General features: G+C 37.5%; 1 protein-coding gene across 1 annotated transcript in view; it reads right to left on the bottom strand.

The window, feature by feature from the left end:
- The window catches only part of LOC142846355 (ETS domain-containing protein Elk-1-like), a 37,214-nt gene extending 9,805 nt beyond the window's left edge, over positions 1–27,409 (bottom strand). The window contains exons 1-4 of the mRNA XM_075966761.1: positions 27,171–27,409; positions 14,620–14,652; positions 12,944–12,980; positions 6,487–6,613 (exon numbers count right to left, since the gene is read on the bottom strand). Of these exons, the coding sequence (XP_075822876.1) occupies positions 6,510–6,613; positions 12,944–12,980; positions 14,620–14,652; positions 27,171–27,380 (384 nt within the window). The 5' untranslated portion in view covers positions 27,381–27,409 and the 3' untranslated portion in view covers positions 6,487–6,509. The remainder of the gene's footprint in view (positions 1–6,486; positions 6,614–12,943; positions 12,981–14,619; positions 14,653–27,170) is intronic.

The following is a 27,409-nucleotide window of genomic DNA, read 5'->3' as shown; positions in this document are numbered from 1 at the left end:
AATGTAGCATTTAAAATGTTTTATTAGTTTAGGGATTTTCATGACAATGAGGACACCATTGTACATCAAAGAATTTGTTATTGAGTTAGTATTTACTTTCTCCTTAATAACCTACAGAGTAGTTTCCACTACTAAGAACATCAGCCCATATGGGTAAAGATTCCAGGTAGGTATCAGCTTGACTTATCCCTGTTTAATGAGTTATGTGGGTGTTGTCTTCAGCAATAGGCCTTGCTGTTAATTTGTTGAGAGGAACTTTTAGCTTTAACAAAAGCCTGGATAGCTTGGTTGATCCCATGAGGCCAATTTGGCTAAAAATTCACCTAGATAAAACCCATTTCCAGTACTGGAAAATTCATTTGGAAATAAAAGATGAATAGTTGGGATTCTTTCTCCTCCATTATCTTGTGATTTGATTTATATTGTCCATATACACACACACACACACACACACACACACACACACACACACACACATTTTAGGGAGCTTGTACTGTATTAGGTTACCAAACTACCCCTCAAATGGCCCCTAATTTTAGAGTCCCCTTGTCACATTATCTTCCTCATTATTCTCTTTAATGCCTCTCCTGATTTGATCCTTCCATTCCAGCCCCCAACACCATTCATCCATAACTACATATTCAATCATTTTCATCTAGTCTGTTACTCTATAAGTAATCTCTTTGGGTATATGACGTGTAGCTTTCTTATTAATTACTTAACTGGTAACATCTACAAATAAATAATTACATATCACATTTGCTGTTCTTGATCTGAGTTACCACAATCAGGATATTTTTTTTCTAGTTCCATACATTTATCTGTGAAATAATATGCGATTACCCTCTGTGTGCTGTTGAAGAAGGATGCTTAAAAGAAATCTCACACAAGCTCAGAATTGAGTATAATAAAGGGTTATTTATTTAAGGGAAGACTCACAGATCAGTCCTCTGCTAGAATGAGAAACAGCAACCGAATCCCACAGTCAGAAGAGAGGGTGACCATACATTTACATCAGCATTTATAGTATAAGAGGCCATGCCCAAGTAACTTAAAGACTACTGCCTGTAGTTTAAATAAGAGAGTTCTCAGCCTAATACAAAATTATATACAATAAAAACAAATATTAGGTATAAAAATTAGAATTACAACCAGCACAAATAGTATCAAGCAGGAAACATGTGCTAAATGTTTCAATAATTATCCTAGTCTAAGGAGTTTAAGTCTTGTATTATAATTAACTTGGCCAAGTCATGAGAGGAAAGTAACTACAACTATCTGGTCTTCAACCCCATCGAAGACCCACGAAGAGAAATGATATTACTTGAGTAAGAAGGAAGTGCAATCAAGCAACTTCCCAAATGTGCAACAAATGACAGAGACAACTGGCTACTGGGCAATCACCCCAAATCTCATTTCCAAAGTTGGAGCAACCAACTTTGGCTAAGGCCTAGAGTAACTGACAGACCATTTTCAGATTCAGGAAAAATTTCAAAACCATCTTACCCTGTCTTGACAAGATTTGACAGTCTTTTTTCTTGTATCCTACTTGTCCTTTCCAAACACTGTACATTTTTTTGGTGATCAATGCATGGACAGTTCCTTACCCAAAGGCCAATTTTGCCAAGAAAAAAAAAAAGCTCCAAGTGAAGTGTCTTTGGTGCTCAACATTTTCTCAGGAAATAGATTGGTGCTACCCGAAGCAATTGTGTCTCATGTCAACAGACCCCTAGTTATTTAAATGCAATATTCTACAGCTCTTTTAAGTGGTTGAAAATTACCTATCTATGCATAATACAATTTCTGTGTATCTAAAGAACCTGATTAACTATAAGTATGACAAACATGGATGACTATTAACCTATAATTCTTAATACCTATATAACTTAAAGACTAAGACTTCATATTAGAATATTAAACAATCTTTAAATGACTGTGCAACGAATGAGGACAATGACTTCAAGATGTAAACAATGTATAAGTATCTTGATCAGAGGTAAAAATATATATTGCAATATGACAAATATATCCTAATCTTGTATCAATATAAAAAATGTCTTAAGCAGAGGTAGAAGCACGCATGCATATAATATAACAAAATAACTTTGCCTAGGTATACAAATATTGTAGATGAAAATATTTAATACAATTTAAGTTTGTATAAAATAGAAGAATCTATACTAATGTAAATTGCCTATAAATAATAGCTCACAAATATTCATTCAATTACTATTATTATTAGTGTAAGTCCACACTTATCTATTATCCTATCCAATTCCCCTCCTTTTTTTCAGAGATTCCTGAGCTTACTTAATTTCCCCCCAAGGCCAAACCCTATAACAGTTATAATTAACTCTTAAATGATGCCCCTAACCCTGGGGACAAACTTTGTTGGTAGAGGGGCCATTGTCTTCTAGAATTACTTCCAGCTGTCCTGGGGTGATGTTCTTTCTATGAGATCTTGTGAAAGTAAAATGATGGTTAAGTTTCAAGATTATTGTCTAGTATAATTGCAAATAGTCTCTGAGTATTTGGTAGAGTTTTTCTGAGGTTCTTATTTGGACTTCTGGCCAGAACATTGTAAAAAGTGCACCATTTCAACTAACCAAGTTGGAACCATTTTGAGCAGCTGGTACCCAAAACAGGTGTTATAGTGGTGCTATCAGCATCATGACGTCATATCAGCTATGTGGAGTTGTTATGGAGCTCCATCTTCTACCTGGAAACTTCAGAGATTACTGCAGGAAAATTCATTGTTCATTATGGAAAACTTAAACATTATTTATACAGACATATATTCAATGAAAGGCACAATAGAAACAAAAATAGGTATGAAAAAGAGTAAAATATTTTTCTAAATCTCTTTCTTCTTTCTGTCCCATACCATGGCTCCTGACATGAGACAGAAACTCTGAATTTTTATTTTAACAATATTGGATTTAGAGATGGACAGAGGCATTGCCCAACTCCAAACACAGCTTTGATTTTTAAGTGAGTCATGACTATTTTTCTATTTAATATTCAGAGATTCTTACCCTCAGATGATAATTCTCTTTGCTTAGTGACCCTATCTAGACAATCATCTTTTCCTCTTTAGGCATCCAGATGTCTGCAGTCTCTTGATTTTTTTTTAAGATGAGTATTTTCCTGCAAAGACATTAACAGAACCCTGCTCCCAACACTTATGAAGTTTCCTTAATACCTGATTGGTTGTCACTCTGTGGATGAGTCATCATTTCTCTTTCTTACAAGATTTCTTTTTCAAACTGAATTTTTATTAATTTTGATTGTATCTATAGCTTTTTTTCTCTTGTTGAAACAAGAGCAAAATCCCTTCTCAAACATAGCAAGTCTCCTGACTTGCATTGTAAGGTCAACACATTCTTGATATACACAGGCTAATTTAATTCATAAGACTTTTCTATTATCAAATGTCTCTCTGTTGATGTTGTCCCTTTCTCATTAGCATTAAGAAAATTCAAGGTCAATGAAGCATTATGTAATCTATTTCTGGGGTATTTTCCATCCCTTTATGTTTGTTTAACATATTCTTTATAGTTTGATTTGAACTTTCTATAACTTCCTGACCTGTAGGATTGTTTGTTATACCTATAATATGTTTTATATTATGATAAGCAAAAAAACTGTTTCATTTCCTTAGAGACATATGCTAAACCATTATCTGTCTTTATTCATGCAGGTATACCCATAATGGCCATTAACTTTTAATAAATGTGTGATTACTGAATCAGCCTTTTCTGAGCTCAAAGCAGTTACCCATTAAAAACCTGAATAAGTGTCAATGATGTGGTGTACATATTTTAATTTTCCAAAATCTGCAAAGTGGAACACTTCCATCTGCCAGATTTAATTCCTTTGGGTTAATCTCTGCAGGTAGTGGTGTTTGGTTATAGAAAGAGCAAGTAGAAAATCTCTTTATAATCTCCTTAGCTAGTTGCCATGTAATAGAAAACTCTTTCTCTAAACCTTTGCTATTGACATGTTTCTTATGAAATTTTGAGGCCTTCAACACATTTCCAATCAATAATCAATAAATTTCTGCATTATCTTGTGCCAGAGAACCTGGAAGACCCATATGGGATCAGATGTGTGTAATGTATATGGTACAAAGCCTATCATGGTCTGGTTCAGTCTGAACCCTTCCAGATGCCCGTGGCTCATATCTACAATAAAATCTTTCCCTCAATCAAACCTAGTAGTGATCATGCTCTCATTTTCATTTATCTGGTGCTCTCAATATGAAAGTAGCACATATGAACTACCTTATAAGGTACTCATACTCTGTGATGGTTAACTTCTGGATTATGTTTCAATCAGGAATGCATATCTGTGAAAAGAGTTCCTCAGTCATGAAATTCAAAAGCTCCAGCTCGGTTCATCCTCTAAGCTTCCAGTGTTGGGAGGCTTTGAATAATTAGACATCCTAAATTATGTTTTAAACTTAAATTACTGTGCTTAAGAGATCTACCTTAGGCTCTCGCATTCCACAAACACTGTTATCCTTAAATCTCTTTAAGGTCATGGACCCAGGTTATACTTTGAACCATGGAAACAGAGAAAAGAGACTGCAACTCCATTGAGCCAGTTACAACATGTGGTAAAGTATACAACAAATATGTTGCATATTTTTAGAATTATTTTAGTTAACTAATGCTGTTCAATTTTCAGTAGTTATTATCTGAGGTCATCATGCCCACCTGACAGAATTACACTTTGCTTAAGAAGAAACCTTTATGGCAGGCCTTAGGGAAGCCCAGGACTTAATGGTGGTTGTCACCCCGTGTTGCACTCTTGAATTATTCTTTAGAGGCATGTTCCCTAGTAGAGAAATGAGCCTAATGGATAGTTGTCATACTGTGGTATTTTGTGAAATTTGCCATAGAATTGAGGCCTAATGGCTGGGAATGGAATCCAGCAGCTGGTCAATCTTGGTGAACAAGCATCTGCATCTTGGGATTTTTATTGCTAAATAGGTCATTTGGATTATTCTTCCTGTTCTAATTTACCTTTCTTAAATCTCTGGTGCTGTGGGATGCATAATCCTGGGTAAATATTTTTAGGTCAAACGTGGAACCCCCAAAATAGCAGTGCTGGAGACAATGTCCTAAACAGAAGGACTCTGACCAAGTAAACAGAAGCCCAAAGTCAGCATTCCACAGGAATCTCATAAGGTGGGTTTTTGTATACTAGGACCTCCCTTAATATGCACCCAATTGTCACTACCTCATTTAAGGGTATCTAGTCAACAGGAGCATTCTGCATCACCTGCAACTCCTACCCTGTTGTCTGCCATATAATGCCCACTTGCTTTTTCACCATTTTGCTTCTCTCAGATTCCTTACGTATGTGAATTAATGCCTACATGTGTAAATTAATAATGTCTACAATTCATGGGATTAACTGAAGACCAATGTGTGTTATCAGTGAACAGCCTTTCATTATTTCCTGAGTGTATATAGTTATTTTTCAGAGAGTTTTTCATGTATTTAGAACAGGGCATATAGTCTTTATATTTTGTTTTATAAACTGGAAGAAAAAAATGTATAGCTTTATTTTTGCTGTCAAATTGAATCTCCAGGGGGCTGAAGAGATGGCTCAGAGGTTAAGAGTACTGACTGCTCTTCCAGAGGTCCTGAGTTCAATTCCCAGCAACCACATGGTGGCTCACGGCCATCTATAATGAGATCTGGTGCCCTCTTCTGGTATGCAAGCATACATGGAAGGAATGTTGTATACATAATAAATAAATCTTTTTAAAAAATTGAATCTCCAGTAAGATGGTCCCATGTCCCTTTAATAGTATCTGAAAAATTAAATGCCTCCAGAACTAACAAAATGAGCTCTTCGTTGTTTTAAAAAGCAAAACAAAAGGGAACCAGGGAGGGTGAAAAAGTAGAAATTGCCCAAATCTGACATTTAAAAAGCACACAGTAGAAGATACTGAATCTTTTGTTTCTCTTGAGTGGATAGAGGATAGTTATGGGAATGTTTTCCCATACAATAATATAAGAAAATGTTAAAAACACAAGACAAGTCACTGGCACACCTAATTTTTTTCTCTCCTACATTTTCTCCAGATTAAATTTAGCAGCCATATAGTATCTGATCCCAGTTCTCAGCAAAATTGAGTTTCAGTATCATGTGTTCCTATTGCATAATGATTAAAATGTCTCAATTTTCATCTTTCCTTTTTCAGTGTGTATACATTCCTGCCAGTTGGTATCCCTCAAAATTCTCTCTCTACAATTTTCTGCACCCAGATAGTTATCATCCATTTTTCCCATGTTGAAACTAATTGATATCTGATTATCTTCATGTCAGTAAATGAAAACCTATCAATTGTTCACACATTGAATTATATTTAAGAGCAACTCAAAAGAAAAGAGTTTAAATATGCAATAAAAGATAATTTCTATTGACTATTATCACACTGTATATACTAAAGACATTTCAATAAAAACTTACTGAAGAGGTCAACATGAAGATTATTAAAGACACCAGGTAAGGTGGCTCACATCTGAAATTTCAGTACCCATGAGACTGAGGCAGAAGGATCTCAAGTTGAAACCAGCTCTTTCTACATAATGAGACCCTGATGAGGAAGAAAGGGGAAAAATACAAAGTAAATATAATGGAAGTAAGATGAGTCATGGTTTTAATAGCATTCAGAATATGCTAGGGCTGAGTAGACAATAGTTTTGTTTTCTTGACATTGCTGAAGGACATAGTGGAAGAGAAATTAGAAGCTAACATGAAAGAGCCCAAGAAGACTCAAAACAGAATAAATTATTCCATGGCCCAATTCTTCTCTAAATAAATTGGCTGAGAATATGATGTTGAAAATGATTATAGAATGCCTTAAGACACAAAGAACATACCTATCAAAATTTTTAATTGGCAATGTTTCTGATTTATACCTGAGATATTACATAGTGTATGGTGGTAAGTTTCAAAGACATTCCAATGGTTCTTGCCTAATTTTTCATAAACTGGTATATTCCAATCTCACTAAGTATGACTTTAATGTAATGACTGACTTCCAGTAAATATTAGTGTCTTGTCAAGCAATGTTAGAATGAAACACTCAGCATTTTCTTGCCAACCATCTCCATCTCAGGAAACCAAAAGAATTATTTAAATCTTAAGAAAATGAATCTTTGCTTTTTATTATTGATTTTATTGAGTTATGCACTTTCTCTGGTCACCTATCTTTCTCTACCCTCCCTTCAACCCTCTCCCATGGTCCCCATGCTCACAATTTACTCAGGAGATGTTGTCTTTATCTACTTTCCATGTAGATCCAAGTATGTCTTTCTTATGGTCCTCATTGTTGCCTAGGCTCTCTGGGATTTTGAATTGTAGGCCAGTTTTCTTTGCCTTGTGTCTAAAGGACACTTATGAGTCAGTACATATGATATTTGTCTATCTGGTTCTTGGTTACCTCACTCAATATTATGTTTTCTAGATCCATCCATTTGCCTGTAAATTTCAAGATGTCATTATTTTTTTCTGCTGTGTAGTACTCCATTATGTAAATGTACCACATTTTAATTACCCATTCTTCAGTCAAGGGGCATATAGGTTGTTTCCAGATTCTGGCTGTGACATAGTTGAGCACATGTCCTTGTGGTACAATTGAACATCCTTTTGACATATACCCAAAAGTGGTATTTCTGGATCTTGAGGTAGGTTGTTTCCTAATTTTCTAAGAAATAGCCATACTGATATCCAAAGGGTCTGTACCAATTGCAATCCCATCAGCAATGAAGGCGTGTTCCCCTTACCCCACATCCTCTCCAGTATAAGTTGTCATCAGTGCTTTTTATCTTGGCCATTCTTACAGGTATAAGATGTAATCTCAGAGTTTCCAGGTATTTGTGGGCCTTCTGGAATTAGCATTGCTGTTGAATTTTAATTTTAAGCCATGGTGATTTGATAAGATATATGGGGTTATTCCAATATTTTTATATCTGTTGAGGTCCTCTTTGTTACCTAGTATGTGGTCAATTTTTGGACAGTTCTTTTAGTGCTTAGAAGAATGTACATTCTTTTATGTTTGGATGAAATGTTCTATAGATGTCTGTTAAGTCCATTTGAGTCATAAAATCTGTTAATTCTTGATGTGGATCAATGGCCTGTACCATCACTTATATTTTAAATAAATGCTGATTGGCCAGTAACCAGGCAAGAAGTATAGATGGGGCATCCAGGCAGGAAGTAGAGGTAGGCAACAAGAATGCTGGGAAGAAGGAGACACAGTCTGCAGTCGTGATCCAGACACAGAAGCAAGATATGACTGCCTTGGTAAATAAGGTACCAAGCCACGTGGCTAACATAGATAAGAATAATGGGATAATGTAAGTTTTAAGAGTTAATAAGAAGTCTGAACTACTAGGCCAGTCAGTTTATAACTAACGTAGACCTCAGTGTGATTTTTTGGGGACTTAATGACTGCGGGAACTAGGCAGGACAGAAACCTCAGTCTACAAATTCCTTTATTTCTTTATTAGTTTTTTGACTGACAGACCTGTCCAGTGGTGAAAGTGGAGTGTTGAAATCTCCCACTATCATTGTGTGGGGATTAATGTGTGATTTAGGCTTTTCAAGTGTTTCTTTTACATATGAGGGTGCCCCTGTATTTGGGACATAGATGTTCAATATTGAGATTTACTCTTAGTGGATTTTTCTTGTGACTAATATAAAATGTCCTTCTTTGTCTCTTTGATTGAGTTTAGTTTGAAGTCTATTTTGTTAGATATTAGTATAGCTATACCAGCTTGTTTCTTAGGTTCATTTGATTGGAAAATTTTTTCCCGACCTTTTATTCTGAGGTGATGTCTGTCTTTGAGGTTGAGGTATGTTTCTTGTAAGCAGCAGAAGAATGAATTCTGGTTTTGTACCCAATCTGTTAGTCTGTGCCTCTTTATATGTGAGTTGAGTCCATTTATATTAAGAGATATGAATAACTGGTGATTGCTGTCTCCTGTTATTTTAGTTTTCATTGGTGGTGATGTTATTTTGTGTGTTTTTCCATACTTTGGGATTTGCTGCTATGAGATCATCTATTGTCTGTGGTTTTGTGGATGTAACCAACTTCCTTGGGTTGCAGTTTTCCTTCTAGTACTGAAAACAAATCTATATAATAGTCATGCAAATTAGTTTGTAATTCTTCTAGGCAATGATTGTGATGGGTATAGCCTTGATCTAAATTTTGAATTCTGACATATCCAAGACACCATGAAATATTTATGCAGATTATTCAGGCTTCCATTAGTAGATTATATTTAGAAATATATGTGTATTTACATCTTTAACATAGTAAATATTAATGTAAAAAGAGGCTATGAATTTGTCAACACAAAAAGGGGTACAGGAAAGCATTTGGAGGGAGGACATAAAAGTGAGAAAATATATAATTACGTTATAATCACAAAAAGAATAGAAAAAATAAATCACTGCCTAAAATATAAACATACATGATTTGAAAGAAAGGAACCTGAAATGTCATACAAAATAATGAAAAAAACACAGAACTTCATAACATAAAATTGAAAACTAATACACAATTATGGAATTTATCAAACCAATTTCTTCTCAGATATATCAACTGAGAAAATGGAAATTGTATCAGATTCTTTATATGAAAAACTTAATTATCTGAAAATTATATTAATCATTCAATAAAAAATCAAATCTCATACTGCATCATTTAATTAAAACCATGTGTTTTAATTTTGTAAGTTCTCCTACAACTTGGAGATCAGAAGAGTAAAATTGAGCCTCTTCCTGAGCTAATAAGAGTTATACCTTTCCTGGTATATTCATTTTTGCCCTTTCTTTTCTATATTAATATTAATAGATCCTTAGAGATTTGGATAGCATGGAAGGTACACTTCGCTTAATTATTGGCTCTGTGCATTGAGCCTTATGAGACTCATAAATATACACTGTGTCCCAGATCCAGATTTTAACATATCTGATCTGGAATACCTTATACATACATATGCTCCCTCCTCCTCCCAAATTCATCTGATGCATGGGAAGTGTTATGATTGACTGTCTTTCTACCAGCCCTAACACAGAATCTGGACCTTCATCACACATCCAGGAAGACTGCAACAGTGTATAAGTCACTGCTGGTCATTCTCATGTGGAAATACAATACAACCTAGTAAGTGGTATTCTATGCAATATACAACAAAAACATTTTGATTGTTGGTATCAGAAAGATATGTAGAGTAATCAAAGAAGTAAATGCATTAATAAGCAAAGTTCTATCTGAAAGTACTATAACGTTTATTTATTAATAAAGCCGCTTATTAATAAGTTTATTAGTTAATATGAGAATTCTTATATACTATTTTCTTTTCTACCCTTCTGGACTCTAAAGTTTGGAAGAATCTCTTTAACCAGAATATGAAATAGATGCCTCTATAAAATTTCTGCTACTGATTAAAAATATCATGAAGTTGGTCATGAATATAAGGATGAAAATGATCATAGGAACCAGATATCAAGAACCAGTGAGTAGAGTATTGTGGCACACATGCCATTCCAGCCTTTTAGCAAGCTGAGATGATTTTGAGTTTGAGGTCAGTCTAGAATCCTCAGATATAGAACAAATTCAAGGCCAAACTGAACTACATAGACAGACATTATTGGAAAAGAAAAGGCAAAAATGAATGAATAGAGAAATTTTTACCCAGGGCTTTCAAATGTAGATCTATGTATTTTCATTGAGCCTGTGCCTTTATATGTGTTCAATATTTCCCTATGAAGCATATATGCATTGTCATCATGTTAATTTGAGATTAGAAGTATATATTTATATACTTTTTGCAATTTTGTAATTTTTGAGACTTTCATTTACTTATATTTCTCCCGTGCTTTTATTACTTCCAAACCCTGTCACATAAAACCCTCTACATTATTCCTCAAATTAATGATGTCAATTTTTGCTGTTATTGCCTGCTTATATGTATACATATATACATATTCCTATATATTACTTTTTAGAAAATATATTACTTGTATGTATGTTTTCAAGGCTGTTTTATACAACTTTTACCATTACTTGAAGTACAAGATGGTGATAGCAAGTTCAATATAAATTGTCAGTCTTCATGCCTTGTATATCTATGAGTTGTCTATTTTATCAGTGCAATCCAAAATTTCTACTCCCTGTATTCTCAGGCAAATCCTATAGCCACTATTTTTTCCTCTATGTCACTTATGTACCACATAAGGGCTATAGGTGCCCTTGACTTCTGAGCTATAATAAGGATGGCTCTAATGTGGGAGGCTACCAAAGAGTCCTAATACAGAAGAACTCATACCAAATCTTGTCCACGCTTTTTTTTCAAGACAGGGTTTCTCTTTAGCTTTGGAGTCTGTCCTGGAACTAGCTTTTGTAGACCAGGTTGGCCTTGAACTCAAAGAGATCCACCTGCCTCTGCCTCCCCAGTGCTGGGATTAAAGGTGTGCATCACCATATCCTGGCAATAATGTCCACACTTCTTAATTTTACCTCCATTGTTTATTGTGTCATTTATTCTTAACCCCCCCCCCCAAAATAAAACACTTCAACTTTAGGGGAACTGTAAAATCACAGCATTGGGTTCCATAACTGAGGGAACAGAAAACTGTTAGAGTGATGTGAAGATATGACTCAGAGGAATGAACATTTTTTTGCACATGCATGAGGTCCAGAATTCAATTATCAGTTTCCATATCAAAAATCTGGTATTGTTAGGAGTATTTGTAACCTCAGAACTTGGTAGATAGATAAAGGCAGATCTTAGGTCATGACTAGCCAGACAATGTAGCCTAAGTAATATTCAGGACCAGTGAGAGGTAAGATACAGAGTAAGATACAGAGTAAGATACAGAGTAAGCAAAATTTACCTCTGATCTACACATATTTTCACAAACAACCACCACCAAACTAAAAATGTTCTAGTATACTTGAAAATTTAAGAATACATGTCAAACATCAATTTAAACCATGAATTTGAGAAAATGACTAAGTTCTTTGTTTAGACCTTAAATTTTAATTAATTCAACTAATTTAATCAAATAATTTAAGTTAGCTAACAATTGAATTTCAATCAAATTAATTAAACAAAGTATAATTTTGAATCTCATGTGTCATGTGTTACTAGTGTGACATTAGGCATATTATAACAATTCAGTTTAGTCTTCTGAGTTGACTACAGTTGTCATAACCATGAGTATCATGGTTATATCTGAAAATCATGATAATGAGCCTGTGACTAAACAGATGACAAGAGAAATTAAATTGAGTCAAATATTAAGAATGGAAAGTATCATTTCACTCAGCAAAAATATCATCATTTGAAGCTTCAGTTGGATCTGGATTCTTAACAAACTTTTTATTCTACTGTTATTATTTTTATATTGTTCTTTGATGGATTTATGATAAAATCTCATGCTGCATGCCTTCCAAGCAAGTCTTCAATGGTAGAATTGCATTGCACCCTTAACCAAGACAATTTTATTCTTGTCCTTATAGGAGTATATTTTATTATTCATTTGCCTTTGTATGTTTGTTTGACAAAGTTCTCACTATAACACTGAGGCCGACCTGAAGGTCATGATTTTTTTCCATCACTTTCCTATGTGGTAGAGTCATATTCCTTCATGAACATACCCAGACAGACACAATGATAATAATTACAAGATATAAATATGAACAAAACAATATAAAAGCATTAGGGTTGTAGAGCAGCTTAACACCTAAGTAGAATAAAAAGTCTTAAGGGGTCAATTTCAGAACTTTAAAATATTTAAGATTCTATGGGCTAGAAAATGAGGGAAGGCAAACAGAAAAAAAGAATCCATGAGAGCTAGGTGTTAATATTTAAAAGTTTGCAATATGTAATATCTTATCAATGAAGAATACCTGAAATTTTGTTCATCAGTGGAACTTTTCCTATATTCTGGGTAGGAATAAAAATGGACATCATACAAATTTATACAAATATACAAATAAAGATAACTTCTTTTATGAAAAATTTTATTTCAACAATCTTTACTTCAAATTGTGTTTATCTCAAGTGAATTGAAAGTATTTTGGGGTGTCATGACCTGTTAGTGTTCACTAGATCTAATCAATACACCTGTTTTATAATTGAATTACTCATGTGAGATATTTTCTGTTCATTCTCACTTGAATTTTTATCAAAATTAAATATCTTGGAAACTTGAAATAATTTTTCCATATTGACTGAACATATTACTAAGTTTCACTGAGGAATTAAATCATGTTTTGACATGTTAGGAGAAAGAAACATTCAATTTTAAAATTAAGATAACTTACTTTAAAGGAAATACAATTGTCCTAAGAAAAAATTTGAATTGAAAAGATCTTAGGATGTTATAAGAAGGCCAACTAAAGGTAGATGATTTTAGAGAAAATGCAATCACCATAAAAATGAATGAATAGAAAATATCTTAAGATATCTTAAGAAGGTCAAACTATAGTTCCAGACAAAGCTTTGCTTCCAGTGTGGTCCTATGGTCTTCAAATGTACATAAGTGGGTTCAATTTGATCCAAAAATATAACAAACCTATGATGAAAGTTTGGATTAGATATATATCTAAGAAATAGAATATTTTACTAGATTATAGCAAACCAAAAAGGTGAATTTAATCTTAGATCTTCCCTTGAGACCCTGTAGAATTTAAAGAATATGACGCAAGGTAAGGAATAGATGTAACTACATAATCCATATTCATGTTTAGCATGTGCAAGAATTTGGGATCTACCATCAGAATTTACCAAAGAAAAGAAGAGGAGGGGCTGGAGAGATGGCTCAGTGGTTAAGAGCATTGCCTGCTCTTCCAAAGGTCCTAAGTTCAATTCCCAGCAACCACATGGTGGCTCACAACTATCTGTAATGAAGTCTGGTGCCCTCTTCTGGCCTGCAGACATACACACAGACAGAATATTGTAAAATAAATAAATAAATTTTAAAAAAAGAAAAGAAGAGGAAAAAAGAAAGAGAGAGAGAGAGGGAGGGAGGGAGGGAGGGAAGAAGGGAGGAAGCGAAGGAGGGGAAAATGAAAAATATATAGAGTTACCACTGTAAAATAATTATTTGTAAAAAAGAAAAAATAATTGTAACTAAGTGTGGCACAATATGCCTATCTATGATACGAGGACCTTACTTGGGATGCTGAGACAGGGTTGTAAGATAAATGGTAATCGGAAATAATAAAAGCAAAATGCCATTAATTCTTCTATATGTAACACTAAATTTAAATGAAGATAGGACAAGATTGTGTGGAAATGGGTCAGCAGAAGCTTTGGGAAAAAAGAATGAGGGAAGGTAGTAGATACTGGATACATGCAAATTACAATAATATATATTTTGAAATATTGCATAATAAAATTTTTGTGTATCAAATAAAAAGATAAAAATTTATTTCATCGTTTGTATTTTATCAATTAATATTACCTTAGAATCAAGTATAAAAAATATTTTGTGCAGGCAATAAAAACAATAAATGTTTACCTAAGTCAGAAGACAATGTTAAATGTTTATACATTCAGGTATATTTGAAAATACACTTACCTGAGAATATTCAGCTGATAATTTTCTCAGAAACTAAATCATAAGACACAAAATCAGAAAATGGAAAAATGAAGAAACTATCTGAAACATGTAGAATATCAAAATTTTATTTCACTAACAACATTTGACAGAACTATAATCTGGTTTTTTCTTAATTTTGAAATTTTTGAATATATGTTTTTATTTTTGTGCACAAGCCAGTTGTGTGCAGATACCCAGAGACCAGAAAATGGTGTAGTTTCCCCTGTGTAGGAGTTAAAAGCTTTTGTGAGCCCCCTGATGTGAGTACTGAGAACAAATCTTCAGTCCTCTAGAGGAGCTGGAAGGGCTTTCTAACTGTTGAGTCACTTCTGCTTGCCAGGTTTTAGCTCTTTTAGCTTGTGTACTCACAATGAAAATTCAAGGGTATAAACTTTCTGCAGTTTTAGAAGATAAAACTATATATAACTTCTTCATGGTGTCCTTTATTAGAAGGATTATTTTCTCCAAAGGAAATAGATGGAAATTTTACTTTCTTCTTCATGTGTAGTTGTAGCAATAGGGATCTTTTTACTGTGTTCTTGGAATAGTTATATCAAAGTAAACCTCTTTAATATATATTTTTTTCTTAGAAGGTTTGAAGATGATATATGTAGAAACAAGTGATTCTCACAGAGGCCATCAGAGAAAGGGTTGTAAGAGTTTACCAGAATGAAGAAATATTACTAAAGGCATATTGCCCTGGAGTTAGTCCATTTTGTAGTATTTTATCAAAATACCTAGGACAGGTAAGCTTTATTGGAAAAGGAATTTATACAATTCGAAGTTTCTTTTTGTATTAACTTACTTTTTTAATTTATAAGAATTTTTAAAAATATACCAATCCAAATTCCCACTCCCTCCCCTTCCCTCCTCCCAACCCGTCACACACCTTCCCACCCTAGTATCCACTTATGAGAGAATATATACCATATTCATTTTGGGGGTCTCACTCAGGATACTGTTTTCTAATTCCATCCATTTGCATGAAAAATTCAAGCTCTCATTGTTTTTTACCACTGAGTAATTCTTCAGTTGAGGGGCATCTAGGTTGTTTCTAGATTCTGGCTATTACAAATAATGTTGCTATGAACATAGTTGAACAAATGCTTTTGTAGCATGATTGAGCATCTTTTCAGTATATTCACAAGAGTGGAATGAACCTGAGGTAGGTTCATTCCCAATTTTCTGAGAAACCAACATACTGATTTGCAAAGTGGTTGTACAAGTTTGCAATACCACCAGCAATGGAGAGTTCCCCTTACTCCACATCCTCTCCACCATAAACTATCATTAGTGTTTTTAAATTTAGCCATTCTAACAAGAGTAAGATGGTATCTCAGGGTTGTTTTGATTTGCATTTCCCTGATAGCTAAGGAAGTTGAACATTTTCTTAAATATCTTTTGTCCATTTGAAATTCTTCTGTTGAGAATTCTCTGCTTATTTCAGTACACCATTTTTAATTGGGCTATTTAGGATTTTAATGTTTAATTTCTTGAATTCTTTATATATTTTGGAGATCAGTCCTTTGTCTGATGTGGGGTTGGTGAACATCTTTTCCTATTCAGTAGGCTGCCTTTTGGTCTAATTGACTGTGTCCTTTGATTTACAGAAGCTTCTCAGTTTCAGGAGTTCCCATTTATTTATTGTTGCTCTCAGTGTCTGTGCTACTGGGGTTATATTAGGAAGTGGTCTCCTGTGCTCATATGTTGCAGTCTACATCTCACTTTCTTTTCTATCAGGTTCAGTGTAGTCTGTGGGAGAATTGTCTGTAATCTGTCAATCATGTTTTAAATAAATTCTGATTGGCCAGGCAGAAAGTACAGGCAGGAAAACTAGACAGCAAGTAGAAATGATGCAATGAGAACAGGAGAATTCTGGGAAGGAGGAAGTTGATTCCTCCCACTCCTGTCCAGACCACTGAGGAAGCAGGATGTGATTTGCCAGCTGAAAAAGTTACTGAGCCATATGGCAAAAATAGACCAGAATAATGGGTTAATATAAGCTACCAGAACTAATAAGTAGCCTAAGCAAATGGGCCAATAAGATTTATAACTTATAGAGATCTCTGTGTGATTTTCTTTGGGGCTTGCTGGCAGTGGGGAACCAGGTGGGACAGAAAACCCCAACAAGCAAGCCCGGCCCTCATGTTACAAATGGTGCCCACATGGATAATTGCATCCACAGAAAGGCTGAGAAAGCTTAGGAAAGACTAGAATAAAGCATTTTGGTTTTTAGCTGTAGCAGGAAAAAAAGCTGCACTGTTTTAAAATGCTGGCTTTCTGGGCTGTCCTGCCAGGGAAAACTCTGACTCTTTCAAGCAGGCCATCCCGACTATGGAGGTATGGACACACTGTTGCAGTTTGCTTCCTGGCAAGGATCTTGAAATGTCATAGGAGCTTTTGAGTGTTGTTTATGCACACACTGTTGCAGCTTGCTTTCTGGCAAGGACCTTGGAATGCCATAGAGTTGTGGCAAAAAACTTCTCCATATTTCTTAGCAAATTAAAGACCCATGTGATCAGAAAAAGAGAGATATACAGTAAAGAGAGATCCAAAGAGGAAGAAAACCTCTAAATGGTTTATAGTGTGTTAAAAAATATATACAGGCTAAAGGTTAAAGTTCTGGAAAGAAAGAAAGAAAGAAAGAAAGAAAGAAAGAAAGAAAGAAAGAAAGAAAGAAAGAGAGTAGCCGGTTGTGGTGGCGCACGCTGGTAGGATTTGCCTGGGAGGCAGAGACAGACAGATCTCTGTAAGTTCAAGGACAGCCTGGTCTACAGAGTTATTCCAGGACAAAGATATACAGAGAACCTGTCTCAAAAAGTAAAAGTAAAAATAAAAGCAATAGAGGTTAAAATAAAGCCATGTAAAGATGGAAAATACACAGAGAATCTTGATACTGTATGCTATTATGCTCTCTTTAAATTGTTTGAATGCTGAGGAAGGAGCAACAGCTGCTAAAAGATATTTGTTTATAAATGCTGCAGAATTAATTTAAGATAGGTATTTTGAAAATACCTTGACTTCAAAATTGAAGTCAAAGTTATGTTACTTTGGAGAAGAGATTTTGCTTTTGTTTCCACAGAAAATGAAAGGCTGTGGATTTATTCAGAGTTAAGAAAAATCCAATTTGATCAAGGAAGACCACCTGAAAAATCTCTGGCATAAATAGATGGCCCAGATGCCTGAGTTCTTCATCCAGAACAGGTTCAAGACTGCTGCCTGAGATGATCAAGACTCACAGGATACTTCAGTCAGGACTTGATCATAACTCTAAATTTTCTTTAGGTCCCCATAAGATTATCAGCACCCCCAACCAGCTGGAAGTAGCCTGGAATACTACGCCCACATTCCCAAAAAATGGACTATGGATACTTTCCTTTTTTTAAAAAAAAAAAAAGAGGGGGAAGTGGTGCGGGGGAATTATCTGTAATCTGTCAATCATGTTTAAAATAAACACTGATTGGCCAGGCAGAAAGTATAGGCAGGAAAACCAGACAGCAAGTAGAAATGATGTAATGAGAACAGGAGAATTCTGGGAAGGAGGAAGTTGATTCCTCCCACTCCTGCCCAGACCACCGAAGCAGCAGGATGTGTTCTGCCCACTGAAAAAAGGTACTGAGCCACATGGCTAACATAGATCAAAAAAATGGGTTAATCAAGATGTGAGAGTTAGCCAGTGAGAGGCTAGAGCTAATGGGCCAATCAGCTTATAATTTATGGAGACCTACGTGTGATTTTCTTTGGGGCTAAACAGTTGTGGATTACCAGGCAGGACAGAAACCCAAACAAACAGGACCCTCCATGTTACAAATGGGAGCTCACCAGCTCTAGCTGGACTGGGAAGGAACAAGCATAGGAAAAAAGTAGTCCCTCTGAATGTGGTTGACAGTTGCATGGGTGGTGCAGACTGAGGGTACTGGGATTTGTCTCTACTGTATGTACTGGCTTTTTGGGAATCCTATTCTCTTTGGATGGATACCTTGCTCAGCCTAGATGTAGTAGGGAGGGCCTTGGACCTTCCACAAAACAAAGTGCCTTACCCTCTCTGAGGATTAGGGGGTAGGGATGGGGTAGGAGGGGTGTAGGGAATGGGAGGAGGGGAGGGAGTGGGAATTTGGATTGGCCTTTTAAAAAATAAATTAGTAATAATAATAATAATAAAAACCCTGTCCTCCCCAGCTTGCTCTTTGGTCAGAGGTTTTTGTCACAGCAATAGAAACCCTAAGAAAGATACATATGGTTTGGAGGGTTCCAGGGATGTCCTGGTGGTCTCAGAGAGGATCAGAATGAGGTAGTCATTAACACTGCTTTAGAGGTTTGAACCGAAAGGGTAATGTATGAAACTGGAATATATGCCATAAACTTTCAAGGACACATAGCACAGGTGAGAATTACTATTTTTTTTTTTGGAGGAATCTGGGGACGCTAGGTATTTTGGTGGAAGTCTTAATGCTGGTCAAGTATTTCAGAGTATCCTTATATTTTTCAGAAGATGAATGAAAAGGGATAATTATTAATATTGTTTTGAAGGTTTATACTGAAGAAATAGGAAATTATTAGTATAAATATGGAAGAGAGGAAATATTATGCAGATCTGGGAGTCTGAGAATGTAAGATGAGAAAATGTAAAACTTGAACTGCAGCAGTGATATAGACACTGTGGTGCTGGTCTAGGAATCTAAGAGGAGTGGGCTTGGAGCTGGCACTACACGTTATTCTGGAGCATTTAGTTGAAGGCAAAGACCTGGAAGCCTAGCACTCTGGAGACTAAGACAAGAGGAATGAGAGTTTGAGGCCATCCTCAGTAACACCAAGAGACCTGCTTCAAAAATAAAAACAAAATAAAGGAATAGGAGAAAATAAAACAATTGATTAAAGATATTGGGGTTTCTAGAAAGTGAAGTAAGGAATGTTAGTATTATAACGTCAGGATGATTTTGAGTCTAGGGATAAGAATATGGATTGTGAGCCCCCCCTGCACCCCTCCCCAACCCTGCCCTGCTGTATGCTAGGACCAGTGCTCAAGTACAGTTTTAAGCTCCTAAACTAAGGCGACCCACCCAGAGCGGTGAGTGCCTGCCTACCGGGCAGACCTCAGGGTCCCCTGTAAGGGAGCCGGGCACCTTCAGCTCTGGCGCCAGGCTTCCTGCGCGCTCCTGGATACCATCCCCCCCTTGCTCTATTCATCCTGTTGGCCCTGGATCATTGGGCTACAGGCGGCCCTGCTTAGTTGCTGAGGAATCTCATCAGGACGGGTGAGTGTGTGCTATCCAGGGGCGGACTGTCCCGGAAGAGAGCACAAACCCCCTCCCCCAGCTCCTTCTGCAGGGCTGTCTCTCTTTCCCACGATCCAGCCCCCCCTGCACCCCTCCCCAACCCTGCCCTGCTGTATGCTAGGACCAGTGCTCAAGTACAGTTTTAAGCTCCTAAACTAAGGCGACCCACCCAGAGCGGTGAGTGCCTGCCTACCGGGCAGACCTCAGGGTCCCCTGTAAGGGAGCCGGGCACCTTCAGCTCTGGCGCCAGGCTTCCTGCGCGCTCCTGGATACCATCCCCCCCTTGCTCCATTCATCCTGTTGGCCCTGGATCATTGGGCTACTGGCGGCCCTGCTTAGTTGCTGAGGAATCTCATCAGGACGGGTGAGTGTGTGCTATCCAGGGGCGGACTGTCCCGGAAGAGAGCACAAACCCCCTCCCCCAGCTCCTTCTGCAGGGCTGTCTCTCTTTCCCACGATCCAGCCCCCCCTGCACCCCTCCCCAACCCTGCCCTGTTGTATGCTAGGACCAGTGCTCAAGTACAGTTTTAAGCTCCTAAACTAAGGCGACCCACCCAGAGCGGTGAGTGCCTGCCTACCGGGCAGACCTCAGGGTCCCCTGTAAGGGAGCCGGGCACCTTCAGCTCTGGCGCCAGGCTTCCTGCGCGCTCCTGGATACCATCCCCCCCTTGCTCCATTCATCCTGTTGGCCCTGGATCATTGGGCTACTGGCGGCCCTGTTTAGTTGCTGAGGAACCCCATCAGGACGGGTGAGTGTGTGCTATCCAGGGGCGGGAACGGTTCCTACTTCTACACTGAAGAGATATACCCAGAGAGTCAATCACAGCAAAGACTGGACCAAGAGACCAGGCCTCTCCTGGCTCCATTTGAAGGAAGAGATGGGAAGGCGCCAATACAAGAATTCCTCCAACAACCTGAAAGGCAACATGACACCACCAGAAACCAGGGATCCCGAAATAAGAAGAATTGTACACCCTACTCCTGAAGAAATAGAAGAAATCGACTCAAAAGTTAACTATATGAAAATAATAGAGGACCTTAAACAGGAGGTGAAAAACTGCCATAAACAATTAGAGATTACAAACAAAAAGGTAGAGGAAATGAATAAATCGCTCAAAGACACGCAAGAAAACCGAGAGAAACAAGAAAAAGCAATCAAACAGGTTAGGGAAGCGGTTCAAGACATGAAGAATGAAATGGAAGCATTGAAGAAAGCACAAACCGAGGGAAGAATGGAGATGGAAAATCTGGGTAAACGAACAGGAACGACAGAGACAGGTACTAACAACAGATTACAAGAGATAGAAGAGAGAATATCAGACACTGAAGATACCATAGAGAAAATAAACACACTGATCAAAGAAAACAGCAAAACCAACAAATTCTCATCACAAAACATTCAGGAAATTTGGGACACAATAAAAAGACCAAACCTAAGAATAATTGGAATAGAAGAAGGAGAAGAAGTGCAGCTCAACGGTACAGAAAATATACTTAATAAAATTATAGAAGAAAACTTTCCCAACCTGAAGAAAGAGGTACCTATGAAGGTTCAAGAAGAATACAGAACACCAAATAGGCTGGATCAAAAGAAAACATCCCCTCGCCATATAATAATCAAAACACAAAATATACAGAATAAAGAAAGAATATTAAGAGCTGCAAAGGAAAAAGGCCAAGTTACTTATAAAGGTAAACCTATCAGACTTACACCTGACTTCTCTATGGAAACCATGAAAGCCAGAAGGTCCTGGATAGATGTACTGCAAAAACTAAGAGATCATGGATGCAAGCCCAGACTACTATATCCAGCCAAGCTTTCGTTCACTATAAATGGAGAAAACAAAATTTTCCAGGATAAAAACAAATTTAAACAATACGTAGCCACAAATCCAGCCTTACAGAAAATTATAGAAGGAAAATCACTAACCAAGGAGTCCAACAATGCCCACAATAACTCAGTCATCTAGAGACCTTTCACCAGCGCATCTCAAAGAAGGGAAACACACAAACCCTACTACTAAAAAAGTGACCGGAGTTAACAACCACTGGTCATTAATATCACTTAATGTCAATGGGCTCAACTCACCTATAAAAAGGCACAGACTAAGGGATTGGATTCGAAAACAGGATCCAACATTCTGCTGTCTACAAGAAACACACCTCAACCACAAAGACAGGCACCTACTCAGAGTAAAGGGCTGGGAAAAGGCCTATCAAGCAAATGGACCTAAGAAACAAGCAGGTGTGGCCATACTAATTTCTAACAAAGTGGACTTCAAACTTAAATCAATCAGAAGAGATGGAGAGGGACATTTTATACTCATAACAGGAACAATTCATCAGGATGAAGTCTCAATTCTGAATATCTACGCCCCTAATATAAAAGCACCCACGTATGTAAAAGAAACATTACTAAAACTCAAGGCAGCCATCAAACCACACACACTAATAGTAGGAGACTTCAACACTCCTCTCTCACCAATGGACAGGTCAATCAAACAGAAACCTAACAGAGAAATTAAAGAATTAATGGAGGTAATGAAGCAAATGGACTTAACAGACATCTATAGATTATTCCACCCGAACAGGAAAGAATATACCTTCTTCTCTGCAGCGCATGGAACCTTCTCGAAAATTGACCACATACTCGGTAGCAAAGCTAACTTACACAGTTACAAAAAAATATTAGTAACCACCTGCGTCTTATCAGATCACCATGGATTAAAGTTAGAATTCAACAACAATGCTACCCCCAGAAAGCCTACAAACTCATGGAAACTGAACAGTCAACTACTGAACCATACCTGGATTAAGGAAGAAATAAAGAAAGAAATTAAAGTCTTCCTTGAATTCAATGAAAATAAAGAAACAACATACTCAAACTTATGGGACACTATGAAAGCAGTGCTAAGAGGAAAGTTCATCGCACTAAGTGCCCACTTAAAGAAAACAGAGAAAGCACATATTGAAGACTTAACAGCCCACCTGAAAGCTCTAGAAAAAAAAGAAGCAGACTCACCTAGGAGGAGTAGAAGATTGGAAATAATCAAACTGAGGGCTGAAATCAACAAAATAGAAACACAGAAAACAGTCCAAAGAATCAATGAAACAAAAAGCTGGTTCCTGGAGAAAATCAACAAGATTGATAAACCCCTATCCAAACTAATCAAACGGCAGAGAGAGAACACGCAAATTAATAAGATCAGGAATGAAAAGGGGGACATAACCACAAACACAGAGGAAATTCAGAGAGTCATTAGATCTTACTACAAAAGCCTGTATGCCACTAAACTGGAAAATGTAAAAGAAATGGACACTTTTTTAGATAAATACCATTTACCAAAATTAAACCAGGACCAGGTGAACAATCTAAACAGACCTGTAAGTCACGAAGAATTAGAAGCTGTTATCAAAAACCTCCCTACCAAAAAAAGCCCAGGGCCAGATGGGTTCAATGCGGAATTCTACCAGAACTTCCAAGAAGACCTAATTCCTATTCTCCTCAATGTATTCCACAATATAGAAACAGAAGGGTCACTACCAAATTCCTTTTATGAAGCTACAGTTATTCTGATACCAAAACCACACAAAGACTCAACCAGGAAAGAGAATTACAGGCCGATCTCACTCATGAATATCGACGCAAAAATCCTCAACAAAATACTGGCAAACCGAATCCAAGAACACATCCGAAAAATTATACATTATGATCAAGTGGGCTTCATTCCTGAGATGCAGGGCTGGTTCAACATACGAAAATCTATCAATGTAATCCAGCATATAAACAAACTGAAAGAAAAAAACCATATGATCATTTCATTAGATGCTGAAAAAGCATTTGACAAAATTCAACATCCATTTATGTTAAAAGTCTTGGAGATATTAGGGATACAAGGGTCATACCTAAATATAATAAAAGCTATATACAGCAAACCGACAGCTAACATCAAATTAAACGGAGAGAAACTCAAAGCCATCCGCTTAACTCAGGAACACGACAAGGCTGTCCACTTTCACCATACCTCTTCAATATAGTGCTGGAAGTTCTAGCAATAGCAATAAGACAACATAATGGGATCAAGGGGATTTGAATTGGAAAGGAAGAAGTGAAACTTTCGTTATTCGCAGATGATATGATAGTGTACATAAGCGACCCCCAAAACTCCACCAAAGAACTTTTACAGCTGATAAACAGCTTTAGTAATGTGGCAGGATACAAGATCAACTCCAAAAAATCAGTCGCCCTCTTATACACAAAGGATATGGAAGCAGAGAGGGAAATCAGAGAAGCTTCTCCATTCACGATAGCCACAAACAGCATAAAATATCTTGGGGTAAATCTAACCAAGGAAGTGAAAGATCTATTTGATAAGAACTTTAAGGCATTGAAGAAAGAAATTGAGGAGGATACCAAAAAATGGATGGACATCCCTTGCTCTTGGATTGGGAGGATCAACATAGTAAAAATGGCAATTCTACCAAAGGCAATTTATAGATTCAATGCAATCCCCATCAAGATCCCATCAAAATTCTTCACAGATCTGGAGAGGACAATAATCAACTTTATATGGAAAAACAAAAAACCCAGGATAGCCAAAACAATCCTATACAATAAAGGATTGTCTGGAGGCATTACCATCCCTGACTTCAAACTCTATTACAGAGCTACAGTAATGAAAACAGGGTGGTACTGGCATAAAAACAGAGAAGTCGACCAATGGAATCGTATAGAAGACCCGGATTTAATCCCACAAACCTATGAACACCTCATATTCGATAAAGGAGCTAAACGTATACAATGGAAGAAAGAAAGCATCTTCAACAAATGGTGCTGGCAAAACTGGATGTCAACCTGTAGAAGAATGAAAATAGACCCATATCTATCACCGTGCACAAAACTCAAGTCCAAATGGATTAAAGACCTCAATATCAGCCCGATAACACTGAACCTGATAGAAGAGAAAGTGGGAAATACCCTACAACAGATGGGCACAGGTGATCGCTTCTTAGGTATAACCCCAGAAGCACAGACATTAAGGGCAACATTGAATAAATGGGACCTACTAAAACTGAGAAGCTTCTGTAAAGCAAAGGACACTGTCACTAAGACACAAAGGCAACCTACTGACTGGGAGAAGATCTTCACCAACCCCACAACAGACAAAGGTCTGATCTCCAAAATATATAGAGAACTCAAGAAACTAGACTTTAAAAGGCTAATTAACCCAATTAAAAAATGGGGCACTGAACTGAACAGAGAATTCTCAACAGAAGAAGTTCAAATAGCCAAAAGACACTTAAGGTCATGTTCAACCTCCTTAGCGATCAGGGAAATGCAAATCAAAACAACTTTGAGATATCATCTTACACCTGTCAGAATGGCTAAAGTCAAAAACACCAAGGATAGCCTTTGCTGGAGAGGCTGTGGAGGAAGGGGTACACTCATCCATTGCTGGTGGGAATGCAATCTTGTGCAACCACTGTGGAAGTCAGTGTTTCGGTTTCTCAGGAAATTCGGGATCAACCTACCCCTCGACCCAGCAATACCACTCTTGGGAATTTACCCAAGAGATGCTCTATCATATGTCAAAAGCATTTGTTCAACTATGTTCATAGCAGTATTATTTGTAATAGCCAGAACCTGGAAACAACCTAGATGCCCTTCAATGGAAGAATGGATGAAGAAAGTATGGAATATATACACATTAGAGTACTACGCTGCGGTAAAAAACAATGACTTCTCGAATTTTGCATGCAAATGGATGGAAATAGAAAACACTATCCTGAGTGAGGTATCCCAGACCCAAAAAGATGAACATGGGATGTACTCACTCATAATTGGTTTCTAGCCATAAATAGGGACCACGGAGTCTACAATAGGCGAATCTAAAGAAGCTAAGTAAGAAGGTGAACCCAAGGAAAAACATATAGTTATCCTCTTGGATAAGGGAAGTATACAAAATTGCCGGGGAGAAAAGTGGGATGTTGGGGGTGGGGTGCGATGGGGGTAAGGGGAGATGGGGAGAGAAAAGGTAGAAGGAAAGGAGGGGGGACTTGGGGAAACAGGAGGATTGGGATAAAGGAAGGTTGGATAGGGGAGCACGGAACCCCATTTCTTAGTTAAAGGACCCACTTTAGGATGGGCAGGAGACTTGACCCTAGAGGGGATCCCAGGTGCCCAAGCTGAGGCCCCCAGTTAGTTCCTTGGGCAGCTGAGGATAGGGAACCTGAAATGACCCTATCCTAGAGCAATACTGACGAATATCATGCATATCATCCTAGAACTTTCATCTGGCGACGGATGGAGATAGAGACAGAGACCCACACTGGAACACTGGATAGAGCTCCCAAGGTCCCAAGGAGGAGCAGAAGGAGGGAGAACATGAGCAAAGAAGTCGGGACCACGAGGGGTGCACCCACCCACTGAGACAGTGGAGCTGATCTACTGGGAGCTCACCAAGGCCAGCTGGACTGTTACCAAAAAAAGCATGGGATAAAACTGGACTCTCTGAACATGACGAACAATGAGGTCTGATGAGACGCCAAGGACAATGGCACGCGGTTTTGATCCAACGCAATGTGCTGGCTTGGTGGGAGCCTAGCCAGTTTGGATGTTCACCTTCCTAGATATGGACGGAGGGGGGAGGACCTAGGACTTACCACAGGGCAGGGAACCCTGACTGCTCTTTGGACTGGAGAGGGAGGGGGAGAAAAGTGGGGGGAACGGGAGAGGGGTGGGAGGAGGGGGAGAAGAATGGGAGGAGGGGGAGGGAAATGGGAGGCTGGGAGGAGGTGGAAATTTGTTTTTTTTTTCTTTCTTTTCTTTATTCTCCTTTTATCAATAAAAAAATACATAAAAAAAAGAATATGGATTGTTTTATAGTGAGAGAAGATTATATATAAAGTAACCAGGGGAACCCACAATTAGTCTGAGGGTTCCAGAAAACACAATTATCTCAAAGCCTGCGGGAAACTAGAGGATAGGTCAGAATTTGATAAGTTTTAATATTGTTTTCAAAGTTATAGCTACAGTAACTGGGACAGAAAATGAAATTTCTAGGCCAGAAGTATAATTCCAGGAATTGGGGGGTAGGAGGCAGGAGGACAGTGAATTTGAGGCCAGCTTAGGCTATGCAGTAAGTTTCAGACAAATCTATACTACACTGGGAGACCCTGCCTCAAAAGGGAAAAAAAATCAGAAAATAGTTTTCTGGTTTCAAGGGTTTCCAGTCTTGGTTTCTGAGGCCATACCTTGTCATAGTAGTACCGCAATGCCTGGCTGAGCTTGTCGTAATTCATGTTGGTCTTGTTCTTGCGCAGCCCCCATAGACGGGCCACCTCCTCTGCATCCACTAACTTAAATTCACCAACATCCCGTGAGGTCCAAGAGATGATGTGGCCATTACCTTGTTCTCTCAAAAGCTGCAGCAGAAACTGCCACAGCGTCACAGATGGGTCCATCACTAGGGAAGTGCTCACACCCTTCCAGA

The sequence above is a fragment of the Microtus pennsylvanicus genome, chromosome 3 (assembly GCF_037038515.1).
Source record: "Microtus pennsylvanicus isolate mMicPen1 chromosome 3, mMicPen1.hap1, whole genome shotgun sequence".
In the NCBI taxonomy this organism is placed as follows: domain Eukaryota; kingdom Metazoa; phylum Chordata; class Mammalia; order Rodentia; family Cricetidae; genus Microtus; species Microtus pennsylvanicus.
Note: the sequence above shows the minus strand (reverse complement) of the source record. Positions and strands in the feature narration are given on the sequence as shown.